This window comes from Aquarana catesbeiana, linkage group LG04 (assembly GCF_042186555.1).
Source record: "Aquarana catesbeiana isolate 2022-GZ linkage group LG04, ASM4218655v1, whole genome shotgun sequence".
NCBI lineage: Eukaryota > Metazoa > Chordata > Amphibia > Anura > Ranidae > Aquarana > Aquarana catesbeiana.
Window position 1 is genome coordinate 661,733,151 of NC_133327.1, and position 26,122 is coordinate 661,759,272.

The following is a 26,122-nucleotide window of genomic DNA, read 5'->3' on the forward strand; positions in this document are numbered from 1 at the left end:
AGAGGAAGCGCTGCTCGTGACCTATATGGGGTAAGTACGGGGCTGGTGACTGGTGACTGACCGGGGGGGTTGCCTGTGACCCGAATGATTGACTGGGGGGCCCTCAAAAAATTTACCACCAGCCGCCACTGCTCACATCTCTCCACTATGTTGGAAAGCCTGTGATTAAAGAAAAAAAATGATCGCAGGCTTCCCAGCAAAAAAAAACAGCAGTGCTTATATCTGTCGTGCCGGTGATGTCATTTCCGACCTGCGAGGGTCATAGAGATGGCTTGGGACCATTTGGTCCCAAGCCAGCTCTATGGTAAACCACTCAATCTCCCTGATCTCGCCCATTTGAAACACTGTTAAAAAACTGTCCCCTTCTGCCACCTGTAAAAGCAATAGAGAAGCTAAACAGCCGCTATGATGGTTTTTACATGTGAGGGAATCGCCTGCTGAAAAAAAAAAGATATCTGAACGATTCCTGCAGTTGGAATACAGGAATCATCCAGATATCGCCACTTCAAGTCCCCAACGTCCTATAAAATCAACCCGGGAGAAGTGGTTAATATACCTATAAAGATCTGCCTACTCTGAGAATCACACAATTTAAAACTCCAGGAAACTCTGATTCCTGAATTGGACAAATCATTATGAATACATTTAGAATATAAAAATGATTGAAATCCTTGGATTCACCTGGCTGCCAAACCAAATCACTTCTGTAGCGGTATGCCTGGAATTCGGCTCTAAATGTGTTTTTGATGTTCAGTAATTAGTTACAATATGTGGAATAAAATAAAATACAAAGTATTATTTAAGTAATTTGGAATTAATGAATTATCAGCTCCTAACAGATTGGTAAAGCCGCCATTTATTTTATCACAGCAATTATCACATTGTTGGTAATAATCTTATTATGTATTTGTCCGGGAAAGCTTACATCGCACTGGAGCTGCATTGGCTGAGTTGGCTTCTAGTTTTAATCCATTATTTTTGCCTTTCTGGATTGCAAATAGTAATCAGCTAAACATCATTAACATAAGCTGCTTCTGTAAACCTGCATTCAGGAAGATTAATATGAAGCATTGTGACGGTATGGTGTTACTAATTTAACAATGTGTTTGTAATATGTGGGTATCATTTATTTATTTTTTGACCATTTACACTGTTCAAGGAAACTCACGAAATGCAGATACGTTGTGATGTCCCAGTATTAAAAGAGGAGTATGGGATTTTTATTTTAAATCATACTTACCTAGGTGGATACAGCATCCAATGTTACATCTGTCCCCCGCCGGCTCTAACACTGAGAACCGAGCGATCAAACACCGCCGATCGCTCGGTTCTCAGGGCTCCCTGAGCAGAGAGCTGCAAACTGTCAGTCACCAGTTCTCTGCTCTACCCCCTCCTCACTCACTGGAGCGCTGGGCTGTGGAGGGTGCGGGAGCGGCCAGCTTGAGCTCTCAGCAGCTCGCTGAGAGGCTGAGCCGGTTGGCGGTCCAGGCATGTTGGCAGATCCATACCATATGGTCACAATCTTTCCCGAGCCTGGACTGGCTCTGCTGACAGCTGAAAACGGGTCACGGAAAGTGCAGATGAACTGCACTCCTGTGATCCATAGGAGAAGTACAGCCAAACAAGCTTTGAGTTCATCTTTGAGCAGGGGCGGCCCGTCCATTAAGGGCGTACAGGCGCCGCCCCCTCTATCCACATCACCCCTATATGGTTAATGGATAGATTCATGCATAGCATGAATCTATCCACAGCCGCCGCAGCCACCCCCTATTCATGCGTCTGGCCCCTTTCAGCACCCAGGGCGCATGAATTACAGAGGCAGGGGTGTTTTTTTGAAGCACCTGATTAGAACCATAGGTTCTAATAGGCTTCAAAATAGGGTGGACTCAGAGCGCAGAGCATTGCGCTTGAAGCCCACCCAGGTGTGTGAGAAAAGCAAATGAATATTCGCCTCCACGCAGCACCGGGTTGGTGAGCGGCATCTCATCTCCTTCATCCCTGCTAAATTTATAGGTCTCGGTAGTAATAGAGCTATCACACATGACTTTGGCTCCCTCCAAATGGGTGAATGTTCTGGCTTTCATCCAAATGCCCAAACAGCCTAGTGGCCATAATGTGGTAATTTCTTGATTGAGGTGTTTCAGGAAAATACAGCAGAACGGTCATTAAATGGAACTGAGGATCATAGAAAATAGAAAATACACATATTATACGATGTTGATGGGGACAAGGGCCTCTTCCCCACAACCCTGGCCCGGTGATTGTGGGGTGCGGGGGATGACTTATCAGAATCTGGAAGCCCCCCCATGTGAATGAGTATGGGGTACATAGTACCCCATACTCATTTTCCCAAAAAAGTCAGTTATTAAAAACACAACACTATTTTTTGACAAATCCTTTATTAAAAAATACATAAAAACGCCACCCCAACCGAAAAAAACAAAACAAAATGGCTGCCCGCCAAACACGACTATTCTCCTTCACGGACACAGCCGAGTGACAGGTAAATCGAGGGGCATGGGAAACTCGGTGACATCACTGAGTGACCCGCTTCCATGTCTACCTGTCATTGGGCGAGTGTCATTATGGGGGGGATCATCCGGTGACGCTACCAGGTAACCCCCCCAATGTTTATCTGTCATTCTGGAATAACACTTGCCAAATGAAGGGTAGACGTGGAGGTGAGGTCACCCTGTTATATCACCGGGTAACTCCTGCCCCTATGTTTACCTGTTATTCGACTGTGTCCCTGGACGGGACCAGTCGTGTTCAGAGAGTGGTGGTTTTTTTTTTTTGTCAGTCGGGTCGGCATTTTTATGTGTTTTTTAATAAAGGACTTTGAGCACTTTTTGGTTTTCCAATACTTTTTTCTCATGTGAGGGGTGGGATCCAGCAAGTCTCTGGCCTGCAGACTCCCACAACCACTGGGTCAGAGTTGTGGGGAAGAGGCCCTTGTCCCCATCAACATGGGGACAAGGTGCTTTGGGGGGGGAGACCCCCTGCCCCAAAGTACCCCAACTTGTTGAGGACATGTAGCCTGGTATGGTTCAGGGGGTTTACTCGCTCATCCCCCTCCCCTTTCCTGATCTGCCGGGCTGCATGCTCGGATAAGGGTCTGACAAGGATTTTGGGGGGATCCCACACCATTTTTAAAAAAATGGTGGCGTGGGATTGCCCTTAAAATCCATACCAGATCCGAAAGGGTTTAGTATGGATTTTGGGGGGGGGGGGGACCCTACGCTGATCTTTTTTCTGAATTTTTATTTTCCGGCAATCCAGTTTACATTCAGCTGTCAGGGGGTTGAGTCATTGGTTGTTAAGGACATGGTGGCCAGCTTCCCAGCCAGCTTATCTTCACACAGAATTTGAATCAGTCGATGATTTTTTGACCGATCCGAATTGGAATCATTCTGAAAATGAGGAATTCGTTAGAAAACAAACAAAAACTAATTTCAACTAAATTTGTTACTATTGTCATTCAGAGATTCGGATACATCTGAATATTCAAAAATTTGTGCGAATTTAGATTCAAACCCAAGTGAATTGCACATGTCTGCTTTGGTCTGCCTGTAAAGTAGAGCATCTTTCCCATGTTCATAACAGTACCACAGCAAAATGAAATTTCTAAAGGAAAAAAAATGTAATTTAAAACTGCTAGCGGCTGTAATGTATTGTTGGATCCTGCCAATATGGATAAAAATCATTGAAAAAAAATGGCGTGAGTTCCCCCCACGCTATTACCAGTCCCTTCAGGTCTGGTATGGATATTAAGGGGAACCCTGCACCAAAAAAAAAAATGGCATGGGGGCCCCCCCAAAATCCATACCAGACCCTTATCTGAGCACGCAACCTGGCAGGCCGCAGGAAAAGGGGGGACGAGAGAGTGCCCCCCCTGAACCTTACCAGGCCACATGCCCTCAACTTGGGGAGGGTGCTTTGGGGTCCCCCCAAAATACCTTGTCCCCATGTTGATTGGCATAAGGGCCTCATCCCCACAACACTTGCCCGGTGGTTGTGGGGGTCTGCGGACGGGGGGCCTTTCAGAATCTGGAAGCCCCCTCTAACAAGGGGGCCCCCAGATTCCGCCCCGCTATGTGAATGGGTATCAGGTACATTGTACCCCTACTCATTTACCAAAAAAAGTCTCAAAAAAGTTAAAATGACACAGTTTTGGACGATTCATTTATTATTTAAAAAAAAAAAAAAGGAAAAACTCTGCCTCCATTGGAGGCGTCCCGTTGACTGCAGCCTTTTCGCGATGACAGCCGTGATATAGGTGAGGGTGGGGCCACCCGATGACGTAACTGGGTGGCCCCGCCCCATGTGACGTCATGTGACATCAGAGGGGGCAGGGTCACCCATTTACATCACTGTGTGGCCCCGTCCTCAGCTATATACCAGTTGTCATTGCGAAAAGGCTGCAGTCGGCGGGACGTCTCCCATGGAGGTGGAGTATTTCCGTTTTTTCTCGGGACAGTTGGACGCCGTGATTGAAGATGGATGGACATTGTGGGACACTTTTATTTTTCAATAAAGGAATTGTCCAAAACGGTCTCCTGTCATTTTTAATTTTTTGACACTTTTTTTGGTGAATAAGTAATGGTACAATGTACACGATACCCATTCACATGAGGGGGCGGGATCTGGGGGCCCCCTTGTTAAAGGGGCTTCCAGAATCTGATAACCCACTGCTAACAGACCCCTATAACCACCGGGCAAGGGTTGTGGGGATGAAGCCCTTGCCCCCATCAACATGGGGACAAGGTGTTTTGGGGAACCCCAAAGCACCCTCCCTATGTTGAGGGCATGTGGCCTGGTACAGTTCAGGAGGAGGGGCGCTCTCTCATCACCCCTATTCCTGCGGCCTGCCAGGCTGCGTGCTCGGATAAGAGTTTGTTATGGATTTTAGGGGGACCCCATGCCATTTTTTTTTATTTTTGCAAGGGGCTCCCTTTAAAATCCATACCAGACCGGCCTGGTATGGATTTTGGGGGGACCCCCACACCATTTTTTTTCTTTTTTTAATTTTGGCACGGGGTTCCCCTTAATATCCATACCAGACCTGAAATGCCTGCTAATGGACTGGGGGGGGGGGGGCGTTTTTTTCAATGATTTTTATGTATATTGCCGGGATCCGGAAATACATTACAGCCACGAGCAGTTTTAAATGACATTTTTTCCTTTAGAACTTCCTTTTTGCTGCTCTCATTCATTACACTATGTACGGTCGCTATAAAGGCAGCCTTACACGGTGTGGGGTGTGGACTTAGCCGCCTGGGCCATGATTGGCCAAACATACCCTGCCTTTGGCCAATCATGGCTCTCACAGCAGAGCGCGCTGTGATTAGCCAAACCATGCAGGCCAGGTGCATGCTTTGGCCAGTCAGCAGCCTTCAATGCACTGCGATCTCGCAGTGCATTATGGGGCATCCACGGTCGCTCGAATTTCCCCCGAACGGCCCATAATGTTCTAAATTCGGTGAACAGGCCAACACTTGATGTTCGACTCGAACATCAGGCTCATCCCTAATCCCGACCAAATCTCCAACTCCATTTACAGAAAAGCAGCCCCAAACTTGCAAGGAGCCTTGCCTGCAGACACTCATTTATTGTATGGCTCGCTCTCCAGCCCTTTGGCAAACAAACTGCCTCCTGCTACAGCCAGATATTTACATTTTTTAACTTATCCGTCCAGAGCACCTAAATGATTACGAAAGTGATTTAGCGCAGAACATTGAATACCGTAATAATTCACAATAATGACATGTGTTGAATATACACTAGGTCACTCCTAAAAGGTAATTCGTGAGGGATCCATAAACTCACAAAAAATAATAAAATGAAGAAAAGTAAATAATATTGAAAAAAGTGATAACGTGCAATGAATGCAATGTGCAATAAAAATAGTGCAGGTGAAAAAAAAAAATTTTGCAAGTGAAAAAAATATAAATGTGCATAGGCAAGCGTGGGTGGCAGACAAGTGAAGGTCTTCAAAATGTTCCTCTAGATACACGAATGGCTTCTGATGCAGCTACATTACGGACACCCTTCCACCTGAGGTTACTCACTGCCATCCAGCAGTATTTATCACAGTCATTCCTATGTGCATCCAGCATTAAGGCCTTTATCGAAGTCCTTTGAGGTAAGGGCACTGTGAGCACGTTTTCATATAAAAGACCACCCACGCTTGCCTATTGTATCCACTGCAGCCATTGAGGATTATTCATGAACTTTATCCAGCAGTGGTGCCACTCACTGATGATCCATTGATCTTTTTGAATGAACTTTAGTTTGTGTCATTTGCACATTTATATTTTTTGCACTTGCAAAATTTTTTTTTCACCTGCACTATTTTTATTGCACATTGCATTCATTGCACATGTTATCACTATTTTCAATATTATTCACTTTTTTTCATTTTATTATTTTTTGTGAGTTTATGGATCCCTCACGAATTACCTTTTAGGAGTGACCTAGTGTATATTCAACACGTCATTATTGTGAATTATTATGGTATTCAATGTTCTGCGCGAAATCACTTTCGTAATCATTTATTGTTGTGGTGGTTGTGTACACTATAGATTTTGCAGCATTACACTTGTTTTCCACTCTCATTGCACTTTATATTTACATTAGTCTTCACACCACTTCATAGTAGCGCAGAGGTTCCTACATTGTTTTATAAGTCCAGAGCACCTGCTGCCATTTTCTGCACCCCTTAGCCTTGTGTCTATGTTGGTCTGTTTTTTTGGCCGCAATTCTTCCATGAAGACCCCTTTTGGACAGACTTCTCCAGACAGTAGATGGGTGTACCTGAGTCCTGCTGGTTTCCGCCAGTTCTGTGCTGATGGCACTCCTGGACATCTTTTCAATGTTGAGGGGAAGTAAGCATGCTGTGTCTTTCATCTGCTGCGTTACGTTTCCTTGGCTGACTACTGCATCTACGGTTCTTAACATTGGTCCTTTCTTTGTACTTCTTCACAAGAGCTTGAACAGCACATCTTGAAATCCCATTCTGCTTTGAAATCTTTGCTTGGGAATGACCTTGCTAATGTAGTATAACTGGCTTGTGTCTTGTTGATGTGGTCAGTCTTGCCATGGTGTATGACCTGTGACATGAAACCGTCTTCTACAACCTCACCTAAGTAGCAGAGTTTGGCTGTTCCTCACCCAGTGTTAAGCCTCCTACACAGCTGTTTCTGTTTCAGTTAATGACTGCTTCAACCTACATGCGGAATTGATGATCATTAGCACCTGCTTGATATAATCTGTTAATCGTGCACCTGACTCTAACCCTACAAAATCCTTGACTTTGTGCGAGTGTACAAAGTGTGCAAGTGTAAGAACTGATGCTGGTTTGAAGCTAAAGGGTAGTCACACCAAATATTGATTTGCTTGGAAAATATATATTTTTGAAGTAATTCTTACTATTATAATTACTTAAATTTACTGTTCACTCAAAATAGCTCAACACACAGCCATTACTGTCTAAACCACTGGCAACAAAAGTGAGTATACCCCTAATTGAAAATGTTCAAATTGGGCCCAATTAGCCATTTTCCCTCCCCGATGTCATGTGACTCATTAGTGTTACAAGGTCTCAGGTGTGAATGGGGAGCAGGTGTGTTAAATTTGGTGCTATCCCTCTCAATCTCTCACACTGGTCACTGGAAGTTCAACATTGCACCTCATGGCAAAGGACTCTCTGAGGATCTGAAAAAAAAATGTTGCTTTACATAAAGATGGTCTAGACCAGTGATGGCGAACCTTGGCACCCCAGATGTTTTGCAACTACATTTCCCATGATGCTCAACTACACTGCTGAGTGCATGAGCATCATGGGAAATGTAGTTCCAAAACATCTGGGGTGCCAAGGTTCGCCATCACTGGTCTAGGCTATTAGAAGATTGCCAAGACCCTGAAAATGAGCTGCATCACGGTGGCCAAGACCATACAGTGGTTTAGCAGGACAGGTTCCACTCAGAACAGGCCTCGCCATGGTCCACTAAAGAAGTTGAGTGCACGTGCTTAGCGTCATATCCAGAGGTTGTCTTTGGGGAATGTATGAGTGCTGCCAGCATTGGTGCAGAGGTTGAAGGGGTGGGGGGGTCAGCCTTTCAGTGCTCAGACCATACGCCACACACTGCATCAAATTGGTCTGCATGGCTGTCATCCCAGAAGGAAGCCTCCTCTAAAGATGATGTACAAGAAAGCCCGCAAACAGTTTGCTGAACACAAGCAGACTAAGGGCATGGATTACTGGAACCATGTCCTGTGGTCTGATGAGACCAAATTAAACGTATTTGGTTTAGATGGTGTCAAGGGTGTAGGGTGGCAACCAGGTGAGGAGTACAAAGACAAGTGTGTCTTGCCTACAGTCAAGCATGGTAGTGGGAGTGTCATGGTCTGGGGCTGCATGAGTGCTGCCAGCACTGGGGAGCTACAGTTCATTGAGGGAACCATGAATGCCAACATGTACTGTGATATACTGAAGCAGAGCATGATCCCCTCCCTTCAGAGACTGGGTAGCAGGGCAGTATTCCAACATGATAATGACCCCAAACACCCCTCCAAGATGACCACTGTCTTGCTAAAGAAGCTGAGGGTAAAGGTGATGGACTGGCCAAGCATGTCTCCAGACCTAAACCCTATTGAGCATCTGTGGGGCATCCTCAAACGGTGGAGGTGCGCAAGGTCTCTAACATCCTCCAGCTCCGTGATGTCGTCATGGAGAAGTGGAAGAGGACTCCACTGGCAACCTGTGAAGCTCTGGTGAACTCCATGCCCAAGAGGGTTAAGGCAGTGCTATAAAAAAATGATGGCCACACAAAATATTGACACTTTGGGCCCAATTTGGACATTTTCATTTAGGGGTGTACTCACTTTTGTTGGCAGCGGTTTAGACATTAATGGCTGTGTGTTGAGTTATTTTGAGGGGACAGCAAATTTACAATGTTATACAAGCTGTACACTCACTACTTTACATTGTAGCAAAGGGTCATTTCTTCAGTGTTGTCACATGAAAAGATATAATAAAATATTTACAAAAATGTGAGGGGTGTACTCACTTTTGTGAGCTACTGTATATCCTATATACAGGGAAAATATATATTTTAAATTGTTGATTTCAGTAAAATACAGATCATTACTGATTAAAAACATAAAAAGTTAATTCTGTCAGTAATGCTGATGTATTTCTTCAGACAAAAAAAAAATCAATAACTGAAGTTTAATTGTCCAGAAAGCTTGTGAAAGTCAATCATTAGTTGGGGTTAAGTCTATTGCATATTCATTCAGGACAACATTAATAGACTATGAAAGGGCACAATGTCACCTCTGAGAACAGAAGAAAACTTTGTTCACTGCCAAGAATAGTTTAGTTGTGCTTGAATGATTGCAAGAAAATAATGTTTTTTCAGGTAAACTGTAATGCCGCGTACACACGATCGGACATTCCGACAACAAAACCGTGGATTTATTTCCGACGGATGTTGGCTTAAACTTGTCTTGCATACACACGCTCGCACAAATGTTGTCGGAAATTCCGAACGTCAAGAACGCGGTGACGTACGACGAACCGAGAAAAATTAAGCTCAATAGCCAGTGCAGCTCTTCTGCTTGATTCCGAGCATGCGTGGAATTTTGTGCGTCGGAATTGTGTACACACGATCAGAATTTCCGAGAACGGATTTTGTTGTCGGAAAATTTGAGATCCAGCTCTCAAAATTCCGACAGCAAAGGTCTGATGGAGCCTACGCACGGTTGGAATTTCCGACAACAAGCTCCCATTGAACAATTGTTGTCGGAAATTCTGACCGTGTGTACGCGGCATAATAGTTTGGGGTAATTTTTTTCTATCAGTTTTACATTTTTCTAGACTTCTGTGCAAAACAGTGTAGGTTTACTAATACAGGGTACAGCAACAGCTTTACTTTCAGAGATTTTGATTTTATCTTGGTGCAGTACTACATTACAAGGCAAAAAGAGATCAATGGTTTTATGTGCAAATTGCAGCTTGAGCTATTGAGCGCTGTTTTGTTTTTTTTCTTTAGCAAAGTAGTTAAGGTTAGCGTGGTAAAGTGCATGAAAATGAGCCTAGAGCTCCACCTGCTGACTTACAATAAGATTATAAATTATTCATATAAAATATTATATATCGCCCAACTACAAAAAAGTTTTAGTTGTTGATTGAGCAATAAGAAGTGTATTATTTAGCTAATAATAGGCATAGGCTTTTTTGTACTGTGTGAACTATTATAATATATACAGTATGTATATACACTATATTAACAAAAGTATTGGAGCGCCTACCTTTACACGCACATAAACTTTAACCGCTTGCCGACCAGCCGCAGCAGTCTTACTGCGGCAGAATGGCACGGCTGGGCAAAACGACGTTACCTTGCGTCGCTTTGCCTTTTGGCCACTAGGGATGCGCGTGCCTGCAGCGTGTGCCTGGAGCGGATGACCGCCGGGCTCCCGCGATTGCTCGTGACAAGCAGCCGGAGAGAGAGATAGTGGAGGCGACTCCCAGCTCCATGGGTGGCCAGAAGAGGAGGGCGGTCTCCCCCCTGAAACCAGGAGGAACAGAAGAAATAGAGGACGGTCGGGAGCACGGGCGGTGACACAGCAGGAGGTGCCTCCTCCCACTCCTCCTGTGGCAGCCTTGTTTCTGGAGCCCATGAAGCAGCCGCCACACCGAGCGCTGATCCTGGTGAGTTACCCCATGTATCTGTGCTTTCTAATTTGATTGTTTCTTTGTCTAAAGTAGTGCAGTCTGGTGCACAGGTTAATGCTCAGCTGCGCAGACACATGTGCCAGAGGTGTGTTATAAGGAGACTTTGCCTTGTGAGGTTTCTCCTGTGGGATTTCACCTGTCTGCTGCTTTAAAGGAGCGAATATGGAATGGGGATTGTATTGACATTTTATCACTTTTGCCATCAGCTAAGGATTTTTCTTGCAGGAGTTATGACAAGAAGGGGGATGATAGGTCAGATGAGGATCGATGTCCCACATTCCTTTTTTAACTGGTTGCAGAGATTCTGCATTTTTGCCAGCATCATGCCTTAAAAGCGCCCTGAGTTGAGCAGCGGCTTATTCCAGCATGTCGACCATATACTGGAGGCGTATTAAAACTTTGGCGGTTTTGGGTGGTTTCACTATGATGAGTCCCTCCGCCAGAAGCTAGCATTACATCTGTGTTTGCGATGGGGCATGAAGGACGTGGGATTGTGAATGAACTTGATTCTACCGAAAAAATCGCTTGGCTCTAGAATACAGGTTAGTGGTCCGACGGGGCAAGCCTAAGGCAAGGGTGTGTGTTTCGCTTACAATGAGTCTCAATGTAAGTGGAACACATCTTGCTGTTACAAGCATGAATGTTCTTTTTTTTTCCGGCGGGCATCCGGTAGCAAAATGCTACAAGAAAGCTTCCAGCGCTACTTCCTCTCAGCGTGATATTTTTCAGAAAGGCCTGCACTCCAGTGAGGCTTCAAAATATGCTCCCATGGTTGGAGCGGTACCCAAACAGGGCAAAGGCCCGTTTTCTGCATGAGGGTTTTGCAATGGGTTTTCCTTTGCCAGAGTTCTTGGGTGAGGGTTGTACTATCGTCCCTAATCTTAAGTCTGTTGCTGGTTTCCTGTAGATAGTTAGGGAAAAGGTGCTGAAGGAGGTAGAGGAACATTGTGTAGCTGGCCCTTTCTTATCCCCTCCGTTTCCGGATTTTCGAATTTCACCTTTGGGGGTGGTCCCTAAAAAAGAACCTAGCATTACATCTGTCCTTGCGATGGGGCATGAAGGACGTGGGATTGTGAATGAACTTGATTCTACCGAAAAAATCGCTTGGCTCTAGAATACAGGTTAGTGGTCCGACGGGGCAAGCCTAAGGCAAGGGTGTGTGTTTCGCTTACAATGAGTCTCAATGTAAGTGGAACACATCTTGCTGTTACAAGCATGAATGTTCTTTTTTTTCCGGCGGGCATCCGGTAGCAAAATGCTACAAGAAAGCTTCCAGCGCTACTTCCTCTCAGCGTGATATTTTTCAGAAAGGCCTGCACTCCAGTGAGGCTTCAAAATATGCTCCCATGGTTGGAGCGGTACCCAAACAGGGCAAAGGCCCGTTTTCTGCATGAGGGTTTTGCAATGGGTTTTCCTTTGCCAGAGTTCTTGGGTGAGGGTTGTACTATCGTCCCTAATCTTAAGTCTGTTGCTGGTTTCCTGTAGATAGTTAGGGAAAAGGTGCTGAAGGAGGTAGAGGAAGATTGTGTAGCTGGCCCTTTCTTATCCCCTCCGTTTCCGGATTTTCGAATTTCACCTTTGGGGGTGGTCCCTAAAAAAGAACCTAATTCATTTTGGTTAATTCACCATATTTCTTTTCCCAAGGGGTCTTCTCTGAATGATGAGATTGATGACGCTTTTTGTTTGGTATCCTATTCCACTTTTGAGGATGTGATTTATAGGATTAGATCGGCAGGGGCGTTGCTTGCAAAGGCGGACATAAAGTCAGCCTTTCAGCTCTTGCCCATTAGTCCTTTGGTGTTTAATTCTTTGGGGTTTTATTTTGATGGGTTTTATTTTTTTGATAAATGCCTGCCTATGGGCTGTGCGTTATGCTGTGTGTCACTGACGCTGAAGGGTCATGTGGTTTTGCAACCATTTGGGACACACATTGGTCCTGTGGTAGGTGGCCGGAATCCTGGGTGCTCAAGAAGGCTACTAGAAACATTGTTCTACTAGAACTATTTCCAGTGGTGGTGGCTGTGGATTTATGGGGTTCTCAATGGGCCAACAAGCGCATCCTGCTATACACGTATTAAAAGGGTGTATTATTTGCAGTGAACTGTCTGTCTTCCAAGTCTTTTTTCCTCATTCAAGTGTTAAGGCATTTAGTGTTTTTATGTTTGAAATTCAACAATTGGCTAAAGGCACAATTTGTTCCTGGAAAATCTAATGCCCTTGCTGACTCATCTGCAGATCCCTCTTTTCCAGGACTTACTTCCCAGTGAAGACCCGGTGGGACAGGCATGCCCTGCGCACCTGTGGGCCCTGATTTGACAGTGGCGTTTCGGGCTATTAGGAGCTCAGTGGCACCGCATACATGGGCGGATTACTCTTCCTCCTGGGCAAAATGGGTCGTTTTTCTCCAGGCATAATGGTTTTTCACCATCTGATCCTTCTGAGTTTTACTATCCTGGCTTTTCTAACTTCTCTGATGGAGTTGCACTTTTTACGGTAAGGCAGGCCCTGAAAGGGTATAGATGGACACATGTGCCAGATGCCAGGCATCTGGTATCCAGGGTAATGTTGGCTCAATTATGTAGGGTGACACCGGTTATTTGCTTTTCTGCATTCAAGGCTTTGTTATTCCGGGCGGCTTTTGTACTGCTTTTTTTTTGAGCTTTCAGGATTTCCGAGTTGATCCTGCAGAATAAGGCCAGTACAAATTGTGTCTGGATTGATCAGATCATCCTGGAGGAGTCTGTTCTCAAAATATTTCTCAAAATGTCCAAAACAGATCAATTAGGCAGAGGTCATTGGCTCTCCATTCCGGCTGATGAGGATGGTAGCATTTGTCCATTTGGGTTGGTTCGCCTTTCACGCTTGGGTCACTTGTTGATTCATGCGGATGGGCTTCCGTTGACCAAATACCTATTTGATTTTGTCTTTAAGAAAGGTTTAACCTCCATGGGTTTACAAGACTTTAAGTTTACGTCCCATTCGTTTAGAATTGGAGCTGCCTCTGAAGCTGCTCGGAGAGGCGGGACTGAAAATGACATCAGGTCTTTGGGTAAGTGGGAGTCCAAGTGTTTTCAAGTATATGTCTGTCCTAATCTGTTTCTTTGATCTTTACCAGGTGGTGCTTGCTGTGTCTGGATTATAGGGCACTCTTATATTTTTTGGGCGCGCAAGAGAGTGTCTCAGCGGAGGAGGTATACAGAGAATCTTTCTTTACCCCCCGATTGCTTCACGGTGTTATGGAAAGGTATACAGGGTTTGCAGTGGGGTCAGCTGTACCTAGCTCTTTCTAGATTGTACCAGAATTGGCCTCCACCTTCTATTCTAATTGTACACCTGGGGGGAAAGGATCTGGGGAAACTGAGGACTCTAGATTTGCTCTTTAAGATGAAAGCTGATCTACATAGATTTAAGTTAACCTCTCCTACCACCAAGGTAATTTTTTTAAGAGATTTTCCCCCGTTCGTCTTGGCTTCACTCTCCTCAATGCCGTTCTATGGAAAAGATCAGGAGGAGGATAAATAGGGCGCTTGCAAAGTTTTTGCCTCTTCTTGGTGGTTTTTCATATAGGCACAGAGAGTTGGAGGGCGGGATTGATGGATTGTATCGCCAAAGACGGAGTTCATTTGTCGGATGTGGGTTTGGACATATTCAACGTGGGAATGGAAACTTGCATTGAAATGGCCGCGGGTATGGCGTAGGCCGGTCTGGTTCGTTGCACAAGGACCGGCTAGTGGGCATTGTTTATATATATTCAAGCTCAAGTTCTGATAACTGGACAATGAAGTGGAATTTGTATTGTATTATTTGATTTGAATTTAAATCTGCTTGAAATAAATTTGTGTTACTTTGGTAAACCAATAAATATATTGTGGCCTTTTCATGCCAATTTCCTGTTTGAAGTGTTTTTCCTTTATTATTAGTAATGTTGGTGTTTGTATGTGTGTGTGTGTGGGGGGGGGGGTTTGCAGCCTGCAGTCCCATTGGAGTTCCCTTCACTGCAACTAAGGGGCCAAGCCAAACTCCTGAAAAACAACCCCCACACCATAACCCCCCCTCCACCAAATGATTTGGACCAGTGCGCAAAGCAAAGTCCATAAAGACATAGATGAGCGGTGGAACTTGACTGTCCTGCACAGAGTTCTGACCTTGACCAGATAGAACACCTTTGGGATGAATTAGAGCAGAGACTGCGAGCCAGGCCTGAGTGCCTGACCTCACAAATGCGCTTGTGGAAGAATGGTCAAACATTCCCACAGACACACTTCTAAACCTTGTGGACAGCCTTCCCAGGAAAGTTGAAGCTGTTATAGCTGCAAAGGATGGGCCAACTCAATATTGAACCCTATGGACTAAGACTGGGATACCATTAAAGTTCATGTGCGTGTAAAGGCAGGTGTCCCAATACTTTTGACAATATAGTGTATATTAACATAGAGGGTGTTCTAGCAAGTTTGATAAGTTATGGGCCCCATGGCTGGACACACCGGGCTATCCCCGATAGACTTAAATATGGATAGGCTATTGTAAACTAAATGCCCGGTTGTTTTTCAATGAATCCGCCATTCAGCGGTTGATCATTGTCTATGGTTACCTATGTTGGTACTTGGCAAAGTGTCAGAATGGTTGGCGTTATACTACTGTGCTTTGGTTTGGAAGTACGGTACACCTCAGTGGTGTATTTACTTTATGTAATCGCTCTTGAATTTGTAATGTTTAAATTTTTCAATAGATGTTCTTTGAGAGAGAAAAAAAATTAATGAAGGTTATTCTAATTATCACCATCACTATTATTATTATTATTATTAGCAATAGCAGAATTATAATAAAAATTAAAACTATTTTTTATATACAGTTCAAGACTTTTAAATGTGTTTTTGCATTAATTTACTAAAACTGAAGGGTGCAAAATCTGGTGCAGCTCTGCAAAGAAACCAATCAGCTCCCAGGTTTTGTTTTTTTTGTCAAAGCCTAATTGAACAAGTTAGAAGGTGATTGGCTACCATGCACAGCTGCACCAGATTTTGCAGTCTCCAGTTTTAGTAAATCAATCCCAATGTAATAATAATAGTGACAATAGATATTAACTTTATAATAATAATAATAATTATAATACTTATTACTATTATAATATATATAATCATTAGCACTATTATTATTAGCAATAGTAGTAATATAATAAAAATAATCATACTTTTTTTTTTATTAACATTTCAAGACTTTAAAATGTTTTTTTTACATCACAATGTAATAATAATAATAGTGATGATGATTGGTATTATTAGAATAACAATAATAATAATTATTATAATAATATCAGCACTATTAGCAATAGTAGTATTATCATAAAAATAATCATAATTTTTATATACATTTTAAGACTTTTAAATGTGGTTTTTGCATCACAATGTAATAATAGTGATGATGATAGGTATTAGAATAATAATAATAATAAGTATTGCTATTATTACTATTATAATTATCAGCACTATTATTATTAGCAATAGCAGTATTATAATAAAATAATCTTTTTTTATATACATTTAAAAAAAATTTAAATGTGGTTTTTGCATCACAATGTATAAGAAAAATTTTCACCGATATGGATATTATTTAAAGTTAGTACTTTAATACACAAGGCATGTCTTTTTGACTTAGGGCAGTGAGGCATTATTACTGAAGATATCAGTAAGCTCTGGAAATGCTCCGTGGAGGAAATTTTCCTTTTATTACAGTCTGCTGTTCGTTGCCAAGGAAAAAAAAAAAAAAAAAGAATATCAGTGATAGTGGGATTTAATTACCCACAGTGTGTCAAAAAGATGTCAAGGGATTTCTAGTTATAAGTTTCACTGCTTCTTATTTCTCTCTGGCAAAACCATTTAAACTGGGTATTTTTTTTTTTTTTTTATAAAGCAGTAAAATTAGAATAGCGTGTGATACACAGTGCAATAAAGCCTAACAATTTCATTAACAAATAGCTGTAGTAACTTTTGAAATAATTTATTGAACGCACAGCGGTTTAGATCTGGTTTAATATATTAACTTGTATTAGGTAGTTAACGTTTTATCATAAAAAAAGATCTCCCAGGTATACCTAAGAGGTTAGAAGGTTCTTCCACAGGCTAATGAAAAAAAGTCCAAGAAATTAAATACACTTATTAATTTTTGGGTTATTACACACTACCCTGTGCATATTATCGTTCATTGCTTATAATGTATCTCTTGTTTTAAATAAAAGCAGCATGGCTTATTATTTCCATGCATGTCATTTAATTTGTTATCGAAATATATGCAAACCCAAGACTTAATGAAATTGTAATATATTGCAGCTTACCAGTCCTTGGTAGCTGCATTCTGTTTTTTTTTTTTTGGTGAGTCCTTGCAACTTCTCAAACAATGTTATTAGCATTCCCAGCTATGTCCTGCGCGCTATAAAACCACTCCCATCTCATGCCGATTGGATGAGGAGGGGAGGAAGTGTTTGTAATCTAATTAGAAGAGCTGCCTGGGTAGACATTGCTGCTCCTCAGGGGTGTCGTCTCCATTGAAATGGAAATTTGTTACTGGCACTGCAGGATCCTAGGTGAAAATATTAAAGACATAAAGCAGGAGAAAAAAAGAAAACAAATGCAGCCATCACATCTACAGACTGGTAAGCTGTAATACATTACATATTTATTTTTGAATTTGGATACATTTTAAATTACCTTCTCATTACATTCTGCAGTCTCCTATTAATTTCTACAACAACCAAATAAAATTAAAATGTGCAACACGGTGGCTTAATGGATTTTGGCCATAGGATGTGTATACTGTATATGCAGGTCAAGTAAGGACCTTAGATTGTAAGGACTGATTTGAATGTAAAGCGCTTTGTAAATTGTCTGTAATGAATTAAAATGTTCTTTTGCTGTTAAGTTACTGCAGTTCTGACTGCTAACAGTCAAGGTGGTGCTGGGCACATGACTGAGCCCTTCTTGTTTTATTGGAATCAAGAGGAACAAAGAAACAGGAAATGACATCACAACCATGTAGCTCTATTAGAAAAGTCAATGCATCATGCAAGCATTAAAGTGTTACTAAGCCCAGGAGAAGGCATTCACTATATCTGATCTTCCACAGTACACAGAACATGTAAATGCAATTATATTAGTAAATATAAACTGCTAAATACCTTTTCTCATCAGCAGTATATAGCATAGCAGTCTTATGACTTCTATCAGTGTCGGTTTAAAGCTTGTAGGAGGAGTTCTCATTCTCCCATGAATGTCCTATAAGGATGCAGGACCCCTGACCCTCTGTTTGGACAGTGCTGATTGGCCCTGTGCTGATCACATGCACCCTCCCAAGTAAAAAAAAAACAGCCTTATTTCAAACCTGCTAAGACCAGCAGTCAGAGACAGCAGCACTGTAGACAATCTCACACTGCAGATATACAGCTATGAGGCTTTAGAACAGCAGTGCCTAGGCAGAGTCACATGTCAGAAAGGGCACAGATATTTTTCAGTGGGAATTTAGGGCAAAAACTTATATTTTCAGGGTAGTGTTTGGGCACAATTAACATTTTTAGATATTCCTGATAGGATATCAAATCTGGTAAGTGTAGCTATTGCTATCTCGTCTAATTTTTCTTTATAATATTCTCCCTTGTTGATAATTGGGGTAACGCTCTTATCAGTTTTAATTCCATAGTGTATTTTTTTTTTTTTTCAAACAGACGAAGGTTTTCTCTTAAAAAGGCAAATGTTGGGTCTTGACCCCCTTGACCTGCATTCTGTGTGTAATCATAAAACGTGAATACGTTGTTCTGGTGAAGGTTTCTGTGGAATGTTGCAGGTGATTTGTACAGAGTCCAGTATGTGAGGAATTCTGTACACCTGCTTGAAGAACCGGCATCCATTTTATCTGGCCCTTTCAGTGTTTTATTTGACACCACTAACTGTTGACATTTTTTACAAATTAGTAATAGAAATAGTTTCTACTTTATCTCTTAAAGATAACATTCTGTATGGTATTTGGAGCTATTTCTTTGTTGTTTTGTAAAACCCACATTGTTCATATGTATTTCCAACAATAATAAAATTTGCTTATTTGATTTGCCCCCAAGAAGTAACATCATACAGTCCCCTAGTGAAGATCAGTGGGACCCAATGTCCTGATGAAGTCCCAATTTTAGGAGCAAAATGAGTTGAACCCCCAACAAACCCATGAACTCAGTTCATTAGAGCTTTGTGTCTGTGACTGTTGGTGTGTGGTATCCTCCCCTTATATCTTGGGAGATCACCTCTGTAAAGATCGTTAAGAACAACAACAGAGGAAATACATATTTCCCATGCATTGAACTTTGAATGCGCTCCCAAAATATGTGTTATGCACATGACAGGAACATCTCAGTGGGTTATGAAGTTAGGAGGGGATCCTTGTCTTCATATGGATGGGATCCATGCCAATACTAGGTGTAATCCTGGACTCTGACCTGTCCTTTCAGGCCCAAGTCTAATTGCTGTCCAAATCTTGCAGACTTCATCTCCATACCCTCTCCAAAATCACATTGCCCAATGAAAAAAAATTCAAAACACTAACAATCACATACAAAGTCATTTACAACTCTGCCTCGAGCTACATCACCAAACTTATCTCCAGATATCAACCAAACCAATCTCTCCACTACTTCCAAGACCTCCTGCTGTCTAGCTCCCTTGTCTCCTCCTCCCATGCTTGTCTCCAGGACTTCTTCAGAGCCTCTCCCATCCACTGGAACTCACTACCCCAATCTGTCGAGTTATCTCCTATTCGGTCCACCTTTAGGCGATCCCTGAAAACTCATCTCTTCAGGGAGGCCTATCCTGCCATCAGCTAACCACCGAATCTTCTACTTCCCTCATCAGTTCATCCCTCACAGTTACTCCCTTTTTTTTCACCAGCCCCTTCTTAGTAGATTGTAAGCTCACAGGAGCAGGGCCCTCCTAACCCTCTTGTATTGAATTGTTTTGTTGCTGTATTGTCTCCCTTTATATTGTAAAGCGCTGCGCAAACTGTTATATGATGATAATAATATTTTTGAGGAATCCCTCATACATAGATTGTACATATATAGACCATCCTTCTATTGATGTCCTTTATTTCACATGACTGCTTATTCATGGAAATATCAGTGCAGCAACAGAAGGATACTTGATCAGACATAATTGAACACTGACATCTTTGGACCTCAAGAAAAGACACAAGGGGGTGCCCCCTTGCATCTCTAGAGATTTGTTCCTGTCTCAGATGGCCTACAGGCCTACTGAAGCAATACTTACCGTATATTCCCCCTTGACCTTAGTAGTGTTACTTTAACTGACAATTGCACGGTCACACAATGCTGTATATTAAATTGCTATGGATATATATTGGAATATTTTTATTTATTCTTTATACTAGTAATGGTGGCAATCAGCGTTTTATAGCAGGATTGCAATATTGCGACAGACAATCGGACACTAATGGACACTCTTGACACTTTGTGGGAACCAGTGACACTAATACAGTGATCAGTGCTAAAAATATACACTGTCACTATACTAATAAAAACGGTTATATGTGTGCCTAGCCAGTGTTTTTGTGTTTACTATTTGGTGCTTTTACCTAAGGGATGTGCTGGATTTTATTCCCTGCTCATCAGCACATTCAGCACATCCCTACTGACAGGACAGAGCTCTGCCTTGTTTAGGCTTCATGTACATTGGCAGCTCCTAAACTTGAGTTTAGGAGCTTTTGGCATTTTTTTTTTGCCAAAGCTCCTAAACACAACTCGTTAAAAGCCTATGTTTCCATGTACACATAGGTTTTACCCGAGTTTAGAAGCTGCCATGGTTAGGGGAACTTCAGTCTCCCTCAACCGCCCTCTTCTGAATGCGGAAGAATCACATTAAGGATAGGAAAGTTTTGACCGCTGGCCATGGGAAAGTGCAAACCGTGGCAAAACCGTGATTTTGCCACCTTTTGTGTTTTCCCATGGCCAGCGGTCAATGTAGGCAGTGTGTACATGAAGCCTAACATAGGCTGAGCTCTGTTCCGACGGTCTTTCTCCTCACCGATCACTGTGTTCTGGCGGTCATCCATTGACCGGTACCTGATGATTGGCTTGTGCTGTGACTAAGCATAGCACAAGCAGTGCACCCCTTACCTGGAAGACATGATCCGGCACAGGAGAGACACTCTGCCGCTGTATAGCGGCGTTATGCGGTCAGCAAGTGGTTAATTCATGGAACTCTATGAACTTGAGATATACAGTAGAATAAATGGTTCCATATAATCTTAGACATTTTTCTTGGACTTTCCACTGCTGGGGCTGTATATGTGAATATACAGCCCCATATACGGTATATACTTTTATTTGCCACATCTTTGGACTTGAAGTTTTTAATAGATCTATAGCCATTGCAAACCTATTGTAATATATATGAATATATTACAGTATACTTATTTTCACCAAGGGAAGAACTTATTATTTTGGCTTTTTTCCCTTCACCTTGGGGTAGGGAGGACATATTATTAAAGGAACTTAGCTGCTAAGATAAATGAACAATAAACTTGGGTATTGATGAAAAAAGGACATGCTACTTAGTTTGATGAATGGACTGAACTACCAGTAAGTCCTGGGGGTACAAAACAAGCTTACAATCTATAGACAGGCTTCCTGCTGTCCTGTGTTCTCTGAGTACCTAAAGCCAATTTTTTTATTTTGAATTAAGTGGGAAAGTGTTGAAAACCTTGTCAGATTTTTATTGCTGTTTGTGTCCATGCTGGGGAGATTCACCCTTCAAAAATGTTATAGCTTGGCTAGTTGAAATAGCTGCTAATATTAACTTTGTCAAAAGGTACCCATACTCTATTTTTAAATCTTTCCTCTTTTTTTGAGCCAACATCACTCCAGCCCAAATTTCAGCATTGTGTTGAGCTTTGATGAAGGGGTCCCTTAGAGCCACGAAGCATGATAGTTTGTTTCTTGCGGTTATGTGATTAAATAAAATTATTTGGACCCTCAACCAGTGTTCCTTCTTTAAATTTCCTAAAATTTTACAGTTGTCATTAGAAGAGCTGGTGAGGGGAAATCTTCCAATGGAGGACAATTGTTCAGATGACAACTGTCTAACCTCATCTATCACCACCTGTTGTGTATCTGGAACTTGAAGTGAAGGTAAATCTCCCCAATAGGACAGGAAAAAAACAAAAACAAACAAAAAAAAAACTGACTGGGTTGTATCATTCCTTACTCTATCCAAAACTAAAATGTATATGTGACAAACCCAACCAGAACAGAGGCTTTTGGAGGGAACTAGGGTCTAGCCTTCTACCCATTGATTATGGCTTATGGAGGAGACTGGGGATTTTGTCTTCTTCTCTCAGTCAGAGCATGGAAAAGAGCTCAGTTCAGCCTCTGATCCCATGGAGAGAGCTGATCTTTGTCTAATGCTGGACAACAATGTGATGAACGCTGAGAGTGAGGCTTGGATTAATTCTCCGAATAAGGACAATAAAGGACAATAAAGCCTCCCTTCTGGAGTGGATGGAAAGGGGTAATATTAATCTTGTGCAGGTGAATGGTCAGAGGAAATATCGTGGCCCTCCTGCAGACTGGGTTGGAAAAGCTTCTTCACTTAGGACAGAAATATTTATCAACCTTTTCCCCAAAGTATTCTATGAAGATAAATTAATTCCCCTTTTTCAGACTGCTGGAACATTTCTTATGATGACTTTTGTAGTGGACAGATTACACCAGTGAAAGCCAAATGCCTGGCAAGACGTGTAATGTACATTGTGTATCTATGGGACTGGTGCCAAACTGTCTAGGTGGGCACTGACTTGAGTCACCTAGGCTTGTTTAGGTGGCTAGTTGTTAATTAGCTTGCTGTTTGTTAGCTGTTCATGAGATGTACTGATATTACTGTTTACAATTTGCATAATTATTATTATTATACAAGATTTATATAGCGCTAACAGTTTGCGCAACGCTTAACAAAATAAAGGCAGACATTACAGTTACATTACAATTTGGTACAAGAGGAATCAGAGGGCCCTGCTCATTAGAGCTTACAATCTAAAAAGGGAGGGTCAATTGATACAAAGGGTAATAGCTGTGGGGGATGAGCTGATGGGGGAAATAAAACAGTGTATTAGTTAGAAGCAGGATAGGCTTCTTTAAAGAGAAGGGTTTTCAGGGATCGTCTAAAGATGGATAGATTGGGGGACAGTCAGACCGATTGGGGTAGGGAGTTCCAAATGATGGCAGAAGCTCTGGAGAAATCCTGGAGGCGAGCATGGGAGGAGGTGACAAGGGAGCTAGAGAGCAGGAGGTCTTGGTAGGACCGAAGAGAGCGGCTTGGTTGGTATTTTGGGACTAGGTTAGTGATGTAGCTGGGGGCAGAGTTATGGATGGCTTTGTAAATTATTATAAGTACTTTGAATTTTATTTGTTAGGTGAGTGGAAGGCAGTGGCAGAGGGATTGGCAGAGAGGGGTGGAGGACACTGAATGGTTAGTAAGGCATTGTTTAGAATAATGTGATAATGCTCTTACCTGATTGTGTGTGGTATAAATTCTGTGTGTGGTATAAATTCTGTGTGAATTTACAATAAAGTCAGTTCCAGTTTGCACCTAAGCTAGTGTCGTCTAGTTCTTGGGTGCAATTCTCAGCTATAATACCTGGTTACTGGTTGAAGAGTGGAAGAAGCTGTATCTTGGCGGAGGCACCCAGGCAGTCCATCACAATATATACTTAAAGTTTTAGAATATATATTTCAGAAGCAGGCTATATAGTGAACTCTGATACTTACTCTTTCATCCTCATATCGGTAAAAGCACAACAATGACTGGGATAGGTTAGTCGAGCCTCCAACAGGTTGGCAAGCTTGTCAAGAGCAGGTAACTTCTTCAGATAATATGATCTTTCCGCAACTAAGACCTGGATAAATTCTAGTCCATGGACAGGGAGATGCTCTAAGACTGTTGATGATATGTCTCTAAAGGGTAAACATAAGATCAACCAGCGTATCATTCTTGGAAGAAAAACGTATCAACACTTTCATGTAAATATCAGGAATTACAATTACTGACAGTTATAGTTCATTTATAGCTGTAAATTGTAAAAAAAAAAAAAAATATATATATATATATATATATATATATATATATATATATATATATATATATATATATATATATATACTGCAATGAGAAGGCACTAAATCTTTCAACTATGTTTTATCCTCCATCCATAGGTGTACATTTTAATACAGATGAAGCATAATTCTGGATTAATGCATATTTACTTAATAATATCAGTAGAGGGAATCTATGTTTTAAAATATGCCACCCCCGATGTGTGATCACAATTGGAAAAAAGATTCATCTGTTCTCCTTCCTTGAAAGACAATGGATAGAAGTTATTTACCGTACCTTATAAAAATCTAACTTTGATAATTGACTAAGAAATTAGGAATTAATGGAGATACTGTATAACCAGATCTGTGGCATCCAGGCTGCTCAGCACTCACAATGAACCTTTATAGTTGAAAACTACTTCCATCGCAGCCCACATGACTTAGAATGGAGCTAATATTGCACATTCCTACCCTTCTTTTACAGAGGAGTGACAACAGGAGTACCTGTATTCAGGGCCGGGACAAGGGGTGGGCCGGAGGGGCGGCTGCCCTGGGTGTAGTGGTTTACTGTAAGGATGGGGGTGCCTTCCTTTTGTTATAAGGCTGATAGGAGTAGTGATAGCGGCAGTGATTTTGACAAGCAAGAGACTGCTAGGCATAAGATCCCCTAAGCTTGCACATTATGAATGGGGGGGCGTAGTTTGGCATCTTTGCCTGGGCACTGGATAACCTTGTCCTGGCACTGCCTGTATTACCACACAGGCCCAGTCTGGCCATCTAGCAAAATCAAAAAGTACTACAATGTGTGAAGGATCTTTAATCTTGCATGAACCCTTAAATTGTAAGTATAGTCTAAACTATTTTAGTTTTGTATAAAGTCACGAATGGTAAGAACCCCCTATCAAGTCTTTATTGCTATCTTTGTCCCTGCTTTGTCCCCTTATCAGCATTAACATTTATAAAGATACTTGTGTCCCAATAAAAAAATAAGTTTCCAAGTAAATTGGACATATTGAACTTTATTCTCTAATGAAATTGTGACCTATATATACTTAAAGGGTTTGTAAAGTCACTATGTGACTTTACATGTATCCCCTCCGGATGTATGCTGCCATTAACAATAGTTTAAGTGTTTTGTTTTTTAAATGAAAATGGTAAATACCTTTTCTAACACCGCAGCTGTGCGGTCACGTGATCCACCTCTGCTGGTCTTCCCCGATCTATGGAGAGAAGTGGGAGGGGCCAATATTCCCCTGTGACGTCAGCCGGCCAGCACAGGGGGACACGTGACCACACAGAAGAGGTGTGGGAAAAGGTATTTAGCCTTTTAATTAAAAAAAAATCACATACACTATTGTTGATGGCAGCCTAAACCAGAGGATCTACATGTATTTATGCTGCATATTGCAGCTGAATAGCGTTGGGAGGGGCGGGGAGGAGAGCCATTCTCACGCTGACAGGGAGGGGAGGGGGAGAGACTGTCAGAGCAGAGCAGCGGGATGACGGAGGCACATAACCTGACTACGGTGATCATGGTAAAAAGAAAAAGTGGATTTTTGGGGACTTTATATGAGGATAGGGGGCCGTACAAGTCCCATCCTCCATCCCGATAGGTATGAAAAAAATATAGTAAGGGGCAGGACTTTGAGTGAAGCACACGGATGCAAATGAGAAATTAATTGGAAATTGATTTTTAATTGAGTCAATACTTAGAACAAAGGTTGGGGGTATACAATTCATTACATACAATGTATATCAATATTCGAGAATCAATCGCTACACATATATACATAATCCAACAATAGGTTAAACAGTATTTTACAAATACACCGGTCACATCATTACATGATTAATTGCATTGTAAAAAATACTCATAAAAATAGCTGACGCATTAAAGCGTCAACAGAAATAGAAGTAAGATAATATAAGTAGGAAAAGTAGTATCTAAAACATACATCATGACTCCAATAGGGAATGTAAGACACTGTGATCATGGATCAGCAGCCATGATTACCTTGGTCAGCACAGACAGGGGGACACAGGAACTGGCAGGATCAACCAGGTATTTTACAATATAGGAAGGGAAAAATTACATAGCATGAGCACTGTGCTATACAGCATGTCTTAAAGGAACAGGATCTTATTTATTTTTTTAGGGTTACAACCACTTTAATTTGGATTGATAAGTACTCAAGGCCCCACATTCCTTTAACCGAAATATAGAAACCCAAATTCACAATATG

At 41.9% G+C, this 26,122-nt stretch overlaps 1 protein-coding gene across 1 annotated transcript in view; it reads right to left on the reverse strand.

The window, feature by feature from the left end:
• Nucleotides 1-26,122, reverse strand: part of LHCGR (luteinizing hormone/choriogonadotropin receptor) — a 272,081-nt gene that overhangs the window by 12,542 nt on the left and 233,417 nt on the right. Inside the window, exon 9 of the mRNA XM_073628526.1 lies at nt 23,553-23,738. Coding sequence (XP_073484627.1) covers nt 23,553-23,738 — 186 coding nt within the window. The remainder of the gene's footprint in view (nt 1-23,552; nt 23,739-26,122) is intronic.